This window comes from Thunnus maccoyii, chromosome 4 (assembly GCF_910596095.1).
Source record: "Thunnus maccoyii chromosome 4, fThuMac1.1, whole genome shotgun sequence".
Taxonomy (NCBI): Eukaryota; Metazoa; Chordata; class Actinopteri; order Scombriformes; family Scombridae; genus Thunnus; species Thunnus maccoyii.
In genome coordinates, this window is record NC_056536.1 from 9,408,412 (window position 1) to 9,420,477 (window position 12,066).

At 38.1% G+C, this 12,066-nt stretch overlaps 1 protein-coding gene across 1 annotated transcript; it reads left to right on the forward strand.

Annotated features, from left to right (window-relative positions):
* The first annotated feature begins 1,694 nt into the window (after positions 1-1,694).
* LOC121895569 lies at positions 1,695-11,366 on the forward strand. The gene is made up of 9 exons (XM_042408856.1): positions 1,695-2,273; positions 3,998-4,094; positions 4,386-4,560; positions 6,112-6,257; positions 8,166-8,342; positions 8,853-8,969; positions 9,117-9,203; positions 10,340-10,487; positions 10,734-11,366. Exons 1-9 carry the CDS (start codon positions 2,260-2,262, stop codon positions 10,751-10,753), a joined length of 981 nt encoding a protein of 326 aa, XP_042264790.1. The 5' UTR covers positions 1,695-2,259; the 3' UTR covers positions 10,754-11,366.
* The last annotated feature ends 700 nt before the right edge of the window (positions 11,367-12,066 follow it).

Sequence of the window (12,066 nt, forward strand, 5' to 3'; positions counted from 1 at the left end):
TTAAGCCTTGTGGGTCAGCTGGTTTGTGGTAAATAAAAACTATTTAAATGCACAATGATTTAAATGAGACTTTCACAGAAAAGTATGGCAGAGTTTTAATGTCTCACCTCGGGTGTGAACACTCATACTAAATAAATTTGTGTCAACAAACTCAACTAACATCAAGGCAACCGCAATGATATTCATATAACTAAGTGTATATTATGAATACAGGTACTAATACTGATATTGATATTAAAAACAGTATTAATTCCACTATTAAAGGACCAGTGTGAAGGATTTAGTGGCATCTAGCAGTGAGGTTGCAGATTGCAACCAACTGAACACCCCTCCCCTCCCCCTTCCCTTCCAAGTGTGTAGAAGAAACTATAGTGTGGCCGCAAAACTCATAAAAAACACAAAAGGCCCTCTCTAGAGCCAGTGTTTGGTTTGTCTGTTCTGGGCTACTGTAGAAACATGGCAGGCTCCGTGGAAGAGGACCCTCTCCCTGTGTAGATATAAAGGGCTCAATGTAAGGTAACGGAAACACAACAATTCTTATTTTCAGGTGATTATACACTCATTAAAACATACTTATGAATTTAATATTTAATCTCTGCCAAGTCCGTTCCTCTAGATGCCACTAAATTCTACACACTGGGCCTTTAATATTATTCTCAATTTCATCAACAGTTTGCTTTGTTTTGTCACCTATCGATTATTCCAAATGTGTCATTACACTTATACAACTTGATAGGTAAGAATGGTCTCCAGACCATAAAACTTTAGTTTATAACTTTTAAATATATATTAGGCTAGCAATACTGATGTTATTGTAGTTATTTAATTTGGAATAATCACACTGATACCAGTTTGTCCAGTTTAAGTTACATTGATGTTAACACTGGACGGGTTCACAATTGTTCAAGTCTTTCTGAAAACAGGTTGCCCAAATGAGAAGTAGATTTTTCTAGCTGTAATCGTTCCTCCTGTTCATACTGACCATTAGAAGATCCCTTCATAATGCACTTACAATGTAAGTGATGGGGGATAAAATCCACAGTCCTCCTTCTGTGCAAAAATGTATCTCAAAGTTTATCTGAAGCTAATATGAAGCTTCAGCTCAGACTGCTGAAGACTCATATAAGCTTTAGATAAACTTGTAAATGCATTTTTGCACAAAATGACTGTGTGGACACACTGTAGATTTTGGCCTCCATCACTTACATTGAAAGCACATTTGAAGGGGATCTTTTAACAGCCAGTATGAACAGGAGGAATGATTACAGTGACGAAAACCTCTTTCACTGTTCATATGGACACCTGACTGTTGTTTTAAGACAGACTTGAAAAATTGTTAACCTGTCTTACTTACCTGTACTTACTCACAGTCAGTGTATTACCTGCAGAAGATGGGGGTCTGCAACCCCCCAATTTGGAGAAGCAGGCAGGAGTACCGGCACGGAAGCTAAGCAATTTACTGCTGTGGACGAGGCCTAATGATTATATTTAAATATAACAAATGACGCTAAAACTTTCTGTGACAACTTTTAAAACAATACAATCAAAAATAGACAGTGGGTGTTTCCAGTATTCTGTCCACCCCCTCTATATTTAAATGGAGGTGGACCTAACATTCATAATGATATGTTTTGCAGGACTACTGGAATTGGTTGAATGGTGCAGGATGTTTGATAACTCAGTGAATATTATGAATTTATAATACAGATTATGTTAGCACATCTTTCATTGGGATTAGTAGTTCCAATATTATGCATAACGAATAATGTGAATAATGTGAAATGTGCGAATAATGAGTTGTAGTTCCTCACTGTGACCACTAGAGGCCGAGTAAATAAAAAAATGATTCTGAATATGTTCAACATCTTTTCCACCAGTGTCAAGTAAACACAATTGACTTTTTTCCCTTTACCTTTAATGAAATGTGTTTTTCTGTTTTGTTGTTGTATTGCTTGAAATGTTGTGTTTTGCACTTCAGAGCCACCGTACATGGGAAAGCAATCTATTAATGAAGTGCGCGAGGCTCACGTGGTAACTATAAATGACTCGATGGTCCTCCGGGGGGCAGCAGCACCTTCAAGCAGCCAAACAGAAAAGAGGAAAAATCAGAAGCAGTAGAAGAAGACTTCTTTACAAAAAACAGGAACAGTTCCTGATTATCAAATGTGAAACTGAAGTTCTGCCAGCTGGAAGTGGACACAGACAGTGAAGGGTTGCAAGAATGTAAGCTAGAGGTCCGACAGTGTTGTCCACGAGGAAATGGATGAGATAAGGTCAGCAACTTCATCTATTTATATATTTGTAACAGTATATGTTTTGTGTTTTTCGGTCTTTGCGTCATGTAGAAATCTAACGATAAACTCGGTTCATGAATGTGGCAAATGTTACTTATTATTTAATAACCGGGCCTGATTATTATCACCACGTTATAACTCGTCACAGCCAATAATATCAAACAGCAGGTTACATGAATGAAACGCAAATTGTCAGTATGGATTCATCTGTTGACTGTCAGTCTTCTGTCAAAGTACCGAGGATCAAGCCTGACTTCTAGAGAGAGAGCTATGGAAGTGTAAGGGGATTAACAAAATGGTTAAATAAATGAAGAGATAGCTAAATAAACAAATACCAAAATACAATAAAATACCAAGATGGTCAAAAAATTTAAGAAAAATGATCTATAAATTAGTTTTTACATTTATGTAGTCTTTTACTTATGTCTCAGGATTATCCTTATGGGCAGTGCCTGATCTACCGTCAGTATGCATATACAGTGGTACACTTATTCTACCTTTTATGTGGAAAAAATTTGGTGATTAACCATCCAGTGTTTTTTAATTGCTAATGGTTACAGTGTAGTGACAGTTTTATAACTGCTTGAACTGCTTTATAATGTGGGAAAGGCTTAAAAAAATAGCATATCAAAGATGAATTAATTTTACCATAGAGATTGTAGATCATTAAAGAGAAGAATAAATCCACACACATATTCTGATCAAATATAAATATGTATGATTTTTGGTCTATTGATTTCTTATATATTTAATAGGTTCATTCATGTATTTATTTTTGTAATAAGTTTAGATAATACAGAAAGCCATTAAAAGGAGAGATTCCAAAAAGCTAAAGTGTTATTAAAGTGCTGCTTGGTGAAGCACTAAATTTACTATAAATACTTTTTAAAACTGACTTTGAGGAGATCAGTACCATTTAACCTTGAACAACATTTCCACATATTCCTTTTTCCATTGGTTTTTCCCCCAACTATCCAGCTCACTGTGCTCTACAGTCAGTTATTCATGCCTTTTTTCTCATCCTGGCCGGTCTATTGTTCCTTATTTTCCACTCGCCTAAACAAATCAGTGGGAAATCTTAATTCAAAACCATATCTTCATCCCCACTGTCCTGATTTCATAGCAGCATCAGTTCTCGGATCAGTTAAATGAGCCTTTTCTGTTGCTGCTCAGTAGGACCTTCTTATAGACTCTGAGTCATCCAGCAGTGTGGACTCTTTAAACTTTGCCTGAAAGTCTGTCTTGTTTTGAACAGTAAAACCTTTTATTAATGTTTTGTGCATTATCTTGATTAGTTGTGATGCTCAGTTTTTATGACTTATGAGGCATTTTGTGACCGTCGCTCTAGAAAGTTGCTATAAAGGCTCAATACAACACATTTACTTACTTTATAAAAAATCCACAGTTTCTGTTGACGAGTGGCCATTGTCCCTGACAAATAAACTTGACACACAACAACAACTAAAACAGTAAAAAGTTATTCTACAGGGTATTTATGTTTGCTGACATAAAATCAATGTTAAATTACCCATAAAATCAATGGAGTTTGGTCCAATATTCCTCTTATATCTGTATACAATACATAAATTTATTCCAGTGCTCAAAATGAATGTCTCAAGCTACTGTACCTCTCGATCTGCTGTGCAGTAGAGTGGAGAAATTGCACCTGCGTATAATTTATTGGTTTTTATTTTATGCTACAGTCCTTTGTTAGGCAACCAGCCACAAGAGGGCCCTGACCTTGTGTCTCCAAACCTGAGACCGAGACACCAGGAACTGATACCAACACCATGTGGACCGGTGAGATGTTCTGACCTTTATTCCAATATTATCGCTGCAGCAGAAACCAAAGAAACAAAAGTTAAACATTTACACATTTAAATGAAAATATTATGAAGAAAGACTGGACATGAAGATTGAAATGTCAATTCCTCAGCCCTGTTATGCTAATATTTTCATACTTCTACTGCTGTTTTAAGTTGTTAAATTGGTCTTAAACTTGCTTTGACTTGCAGACACTGTGGTTCCAATACTTTTTTTTTCTTTATCTCAGGTTGTTTCACATTCTCTGTCCTCTCCAACCTCTTGCAGATAAAGCCCTGGTCGGAGCTGTCGTGCCTGGTGAAGCTCTACTTCTGCTTCACCATAACGTCTCTGCTGGCGCTGCTTGGCCTCACCCTGGTCAGCATCTACAAGCAGCGCATTAACACGGACGTCTCTGACGAGGACAACTTCACTGTCTCTCTCATCCAGCTGGTTGGGATCTGTGAGTACCATCTCTCCATCAGCGGGAAGAAAGATTTACTGTCAGTGTATTCAGGAAGTTGATTTCACACCAGCCAACTGTACTCATGGCAAAAAGCAGAAGTTTTCCTGATGTGATCATGTGATGAAAACTAGTGAGGATATGAGTGCAACTCTGTACATGATCTGATGAAATGCTCCCATGTACGCAGTGTTACTGGTGATTCATTTCTCCCAGATGGCTTTACTGCCTCATTGTCTACCAACAGAAAATAACCATCTACTGAAGCTTTATTATTTCCTAAAGTGTCTATTTTGCAGCATTTTACTTTTCTTAATGATGGATTTGCTGCTGCATCATTTCTAGGGCAGACTGTAGTCTGTACTGTACATTAACTGCCAGATTGACAACTTACTGCTAACCTTTTCCTCTGCTCCGCTCGCATCCACCATCACTTCTCTTCCGCTCGCTTTTTCCCACTCGCTAGGTAAACATATTACGCAATGCCCTATTCCTAAACGGAGATACGCTACCAATAGTTTCCCAGGCAACAACACAGAGGTTAAGTCATGTATCGCAACAGCACTGCATGGAGGCTCCCAAACTCTGTTGATTTCCGGATGAATGGATATTTGGCGTTATTTATGGCATTGATAAATATTTACACAGTACGCAGGTTTCTGATCACAGTCTGCCATGTGTACAGTTGAGTCTTCGACTCGGGTCATGTAGTAGTTTGTAAAATTAAAATATGAAATATGAACTTTTAATGATAATCCACATGCTGAAGTGAAAGTGAAAGTGTGGCAGCAGAAAATAAACTGTATTCCTGTGTGTGCCTCCATTCACTCTTTGAAGCTGGAGTTGTTGAAGCTTACATATGATATAAATACTGTGATTTTTTATCATTTTGTAGTCACATGACAATTTAGCCTCCATTTTTTAGTTCAAAAGTCAAAAATACTTTCTCTTTTCATTTTAGTTGAAAGATCCCCACCAGACATTTTTAAGATATATAAAAATACTTTACTTTGAATAATAATGTGTGTATGATGTGTTTTTTTGCAGAAAAACAGTTCAGTTAATTAGTTAAAAAAATCCTAATTAAACTCAGATTCAAGGTGAGCACAGAGAGACTTTCCCCCGTCAACAGATGGCTGTGAAAACAGCCTTCTAGTGTCAAACTCTGCACATACATCATTCTGCACATCAAAGCTCAAACATCACAGTCAGCACGGATTTTGACATTTGATACACTAAATGGTTGATAGAACATAGAAAATTGTCGAGAAATTGATCAGTAGTGGGAAAAATTATCAGCTGCAGCTGCAGTCTAAGATGCAGCAGTATTACAAATGGAGCGAATGCTGTTCCAGCATACAGTATCAGGACCATGACAAGTAGAAAACATGCATGAAATCTGGGAAAACTGAGGACTGATGTGGATAAGATAATAATATAAACCACAAATATAAAATGTATGCTGTTGGAAATGAACTTAAAAATATAAAGAATACATTATTGTGGTAAGAGTGACTGTATGTGAGCATCATACCATCTTGTCTCCTGCAGTGTTCTGCATCTACTACATCATCCGCGGCGTGCTGCAGGAGAACAGACAGGAGCTGGTGGCGTTCGTGCTCAGTGTGTTGGTGATCATGGTCCGATCGGTGGTCAACTTCTCTGTGCTGGGATCAAAGAGCAAACAAGAGCTGCTGGTAGGTTGACCCTCTGCTGGACACACGCTGCATGATGAGACGTCTATGGGAGGTCCTTCAACTCAGTTAAAAAAACTTAACTGACACCAAGACTTACTGAATTTACAAAGACTGATTTGTTTTCATGACCTAGTTTCTTATTCCTTTGACTAGTTGATTGATTGTATTTATGGATTTACAAGACAAACATGAATCCAAGAAATAACATGTAGTGGCATCTAGTGGAACGGACTTGGCAGAAATGGAATATCATATTCATAAGTATGTTTCAGTTAGTGTATAATCCCATGAAAATAAGAATAGTTGTTTTTTCGTGAAGGGGAGGGGTATTCAGATCGCTAGATGTCACTAAATCCTTCACACTGCACCTTTAACTCCAGCATGGTCAAATATGTTAAAACAAAGACAGATATTAGGGCATAACATATAAAATTACATCAAGAAAACAGGAAAACACATCTATAAAAGTCTAATATTAAATCAAATGTGTTCTTGTTCTTAAATTTTCTTAATGATAATTCCATGAAAGATATAAAATAAATCTAAAAATTCCAATTGTTCTTCTTCTAATTATTAATGATTCAAAATCAGTTTCAGACTAATACTTAATATATAGTAATTTCTTAAATACATTCCAAATTTGACACAGGATTTGGACAAACTGATATATAATGTATAATATATATGTAAATGTATACTATATATATAATGGGAGTGGGACACCAGAAGAGATCAGGGTGTTGTAACCATGCTGAGTATTACCTTAATCTGAGTGTATAAGAAGGCACTTCTGCCTCATCGCATGAGTAAAAGCTGTTTTTCCAAAGCAGCACCTCTATGTAAAGATGCCGACCCTGATCAGTGTCACCACAAGTCAACCACACTGTGGTGGTTTGGGAGATAGATGTGGTGTACACTGATCAGGATTACAGCTCTAATATCGTTGAGTTTGTGAAGTGATGTAAAGTGGACTTAAGCACATTGTAAAACAAGCAAACACATGTCTGACAACAGTTAATGTACTTTTACTTTGTTATCTTAACTGTTCAATGTAAATATGCTGTACACAACGCCGACACATTCATAGTAGTTGCTGTTTCCACCACTTGATGTCACTATTGTCTGCTTCAGTTACATTGAGTTGTGAACACAGATTTGTTTGTGGCTGGAGTGAATATTGTAAATCTCTGATACGGCTGATAGCTGATGTTTGCTGATGCTCAGTTAGCAACATTTATCCTTTGTTTTGATAAAGTTCACTGCTGGTAAATCAGAAACTGATTGTGTACAGAAGGAGAAAACACACCAGTGTTACTTGCAGCAGTGTTTCTGCATGGTTCCTGGTGAGTGGCAACATCTTACCCTAACAGCTTTAAATGTACAATTAGATGCTGCGTCACTGGTTAGTTTCTCCCGTTTGGTTAAAATTACACTTAAAGGTGCAGCCAGTGTTTGGTTTGTCCCTTCTGGGCTACCGTAGAAACATGGCAGGCTCCATGGAAGAGGACCTGCTCCCTATGTAGATATAAAGGGCTCATTGTAAGGTAGCGAAAACACAACAATTCTTACTTTTAGGTGATTATATGCTAATTAAAACGTACTTATGAATATTATATTCCATTTCTGCCAAGTCTGCTAGATGCCACTATATTCTACACACTGCGCCTTTAACTTTGTGATCAAATCGTCAGAGTCCATATTGTCCAAGCTCAGTGACAAAGAAGAGCTGAGTGCAGCTGACAGTATAGAGTCCTACTTTACCTGTCACATGTTATTAGCATTAGTATCATAAGCAACATGTTTTTAGATTGCATGCAGTGGGTTTTAACGGGGATGTTATAAAGCTGAGGGTCTGTAGGATTTTCTGAGCTGACATGAACTGAAAAGCATCAACTGTTTGTGTTGCAGGTTCGCTTCGTGTGCACTATGTGTCTGGGCGTGGTCCACGTCCTCTGCACCACGCTGCTCATCCAGAGACCCAACATGATGGCGTTCCGTGTGGGCGGGGCTTTGGAGAGCCTCCAGGAGCAGTACTTCCTGCTCAATCTCTGTTTCTCCATGGTGACCTTTGACCTGCAGGCTCAGGTAGCTGCATATTAGTCTACATAAAAACAGCCTCCACAGTGCAGACCACAATAATTACTTTGTTTTGTCTCTTAACACAAGACTTTTTAAATTTTTTTTTTACTTTTTTCACTCATTCTGACAATTTCTTTTTCAGCTACACTCTGAATCTCATTTAAGAATCACAAGTACAGATTTTGTCTGAACTAAGATGCAAATGTTGACAGCCTGCAGAGAGCATGTCTGGACCTGCAGCACGTGATTCCATTTGTCATAAACACAGAGAAAGTAAAAACATTAATGATGACGAGCAAGTTTTTCTGGTTGAGTCATGTCCCACATTAACAGCACAACACGTCTTGTGGTTTCATGTATTTGTGTGTATTGACACTCTTGTTGTTGGAGGAAATGTTCTCTGTGACTTTTCTGCAACACGTTTCTCCACATGTGTCAGGTTAAACACGTTGGTTTAAGATGTCAAGTATGTTGACCGACTTCATAGGTGATGTGTTGTTGTTTTGAACTTTTCAGTTGTGTCTGTGTATCCTGATCACGACGTCGGACTCGGCCATGTCTGCTCGCAACACCATCATCCTGGGTGTCGGAGTGGTGTGGGCCTGTCTGACCGCCGCTGTCGGGGCTGTTGCAGTGAGTCTTCATCATCACCTTCACTAGTAAAAGTGATGTTCGCACTATGAGACAATGAACAAAATAATGAGAACAATATAATACAGGAAACATTCAACAGTCTGTGAATGTCGCATTAAGTGGTTCTAACTATTTGTCCTTCTTCAGGTTTTAAAGGAAGCCAAAGTCTTGGTTTGGGTCTTCATGGTGCAGAACCTCCCTCAAGTAGCCTTCTTTATTTATCTGATGTACACGGTGAGCAGAGTTTTCAAATGTTTCTCTAAATATATCATTTTAGAAAACTCAGTTTGTGCCTACTGAAGATGTAAATCTTTGAAAAAAGGTCACAAATGTATAGCTTCGTTTTCAAAGAGGCTCAGTCATTTCCTCAAACAGATAAAACAGTTTCCTAAAAAATATCACTCAAACAGGAATAAATTGTGTATTTTCAGCTGCAGATTAATACACATATGGTACCCTGGTGAGTATTTACAGCAGCAGGACAGTGTATGTTGGATCTAACATACACTCAAAGAAATATTCCTGCATATAACCCCTCGTGAAACCACAATTTGTTGTTGTTACACTTTAGTTTTCGTACACGTTAATTAGCGAGCTTTAGAGATGCTGGTAGGTGGGTGTAATCAGCAAGGAGGTGTCAAATAAATGTATTGAAATGTGGCAGAGTAGAAAGATAAAGTAACACATAATAGAAATACACAAGTAAATTGTACTTAAAGGACCAGTTTGTAGGATTTAGTGGCATCTGGCAGTGAGGTTGCAGATTGCAACAAACTGAATACTCCTCCCAGCCCCGTCCCCTTCAAAGTGTGCAGGAGAACCTACGGTGGCCACGAAACTCACAAAAAACACAAGAGGTCCTCTCTAGAACCAGTGTTTGGTTTGTCCGTTCTGGGCTACCGTAGAAACATAGCGGTGCAACATGGCAGCTCCCGTAGAAGAGGACCCGCTCCACATGTAGATATAAAGGGCTCATTGTAAGGTAATGAAAACACAACAGTTCTTATTTTCAGGTGATTATACACTAATTAAAACATACTTATAATTATTATATTTTATTTCTGCCAAGTCTGTTCTGCTAGATGCCGTTAAATTCTACACACTGCACCTTTAACTATAGCGCTTGAGTAAATGTACGTAGTAACTTGCCACTATTTTAAAATAGTCCCACTAAAACATAAAAATCCTACATAAGCACATGACAGGAGACATTTTAACTTTAAACAGATCCACTTCACTAAAGCACAACTCACTGATGTATTGGTCTCTCTTATGTGTGTCTATGACATTGCACGCACAGTATGTCATTGGTCTTTAATCATTTTGACGATGGATTCCTGCGGGGAAATGATGGTTTGCTTTAATTGCAGGTGGCAGTAAAGTGGTACCAGGACAGCACGTACACCCTGGAGGCAGCCGCTGTCACTGGAGCTTTGATTTCACTGGTGATTAAAGCGGTTTTATTCTGGGGCCTCATCAGACTGGTGCACAGCTTCGGCCAAGGCCTGAGGGAGAGAAGTGAGTATACTGTCTGACATCACCGCTTTTCTTTTATTGGCTTCAGTCCTTCAAAAGTTAGTTCTGAGCAGAAGACAAAACAGATACTACACGACTGGAGTATTGACTAATCGGTATCTGCTCGCACATTTCTAAATATCCTGAACCACTTCCTTCATTATGTTGCCTTGTTGCTGACCGACCTTGAGCGTGTTGTGTTGGCTAGAAATTGTCAGAACACTAACATGTTGCACGTTTTCCTTGCAGTGTTTGCACCCAGCAAGTGATAAAACATCCGCTGGTCGTGGACGAAGAGCACAGCTGCGTGCTGAGAGCTGAACAGTAAGAGGCTTTAGCTCTGTGGTGTTGACCATGGAGCTAAACTCACCAGATATGTCACCTTACATCTCTCTCTTTTTTTTTTTTTTTTAAAGACTTGTAGTTTATTTTAGCTAACAATTCTCCATCAATGTGCCTATCTACATATCTACAGGACGTAAAGTACAACAGGTCAGCTGCACACATGCATGTTTGTTACATTAAATGCCTTCGTAGCATGGATTCATGTTTTTTTTAATTTTTATTCTTATTGTAATATCTGTATCTACTAGTGGTTGTTGGATCTTTGTGTAGACACCAAAGATTGTTTTTATGAGGCCAATATCCTATTTTTAAAAAGTTAGCTTTCATTTTAAAGATATTTTTTTTGTTTCCTTCCTGTAAATAACATTCAATGTTGGTTGACTTTGCTTTTTAAAATCATATTTGTCTAACTTAAATATTGTGATCTGCATTGTCTAGACTACTTCTTTGAGCAACACTGTAATATTTTCATTGATTTTTTTTCTACTGTGTCTGCTGCACTTTAATGCACTTACTCAAGTGTTTTTATTCAAGGTTCTTAATAAAATATCAAAACAAGATGGATGTTTTGACTTGTTGAAGAGGGGTGGAGAGGTTACCCGGCTGTAACCCCGGTTCTGTGAATGTGTAAGCACATACTCACAGAGCTGGAGTCACGTTATATTTTAAACTGCATGGATACTGTTAACCACATTCTCATGGTTTGTGTCAAACATGAACCCACAGACCGGTTTCAGGTGTGAAGCACGTTGATCAAACAGGAGGATACACACTTACTGGTTAAAGTTTCTCTCTGTTTATTAAAGTGCTCGGGGGGAAAAAATAGCAGAATTCATTTTAGAAACATTAACAAACTTACTTATACAAAAGTCAGAGTTAGAGACTCTCAGAGTTACAAAAGTGAAAAGCACTTTGAGACTTGACAATGATTCATAGAAAAGGGAAAGTCAAAGCCCGGACTGATGTGTGTTCAGCACTGTTGGGAAACTGTAGCATCAGACTACAGTAGAGCTGGTGTTTACTGGACCTAACATGTGAAACAAACTTTATATCGGTCGCCAGTATCAGTTTTGACACATGGATTAAAGAACTTCACTGTTCAAGTTGTCCTGGAATGCATTAAGAATAAGCGTTGGCTCTATTTGAACGTACCTCACTGTACTACAAGTTCCTCTGACACATTACAAACTGTTGGAGTTCAAGATCAGGACTGATAAAACACTTTGCTTCATCAATA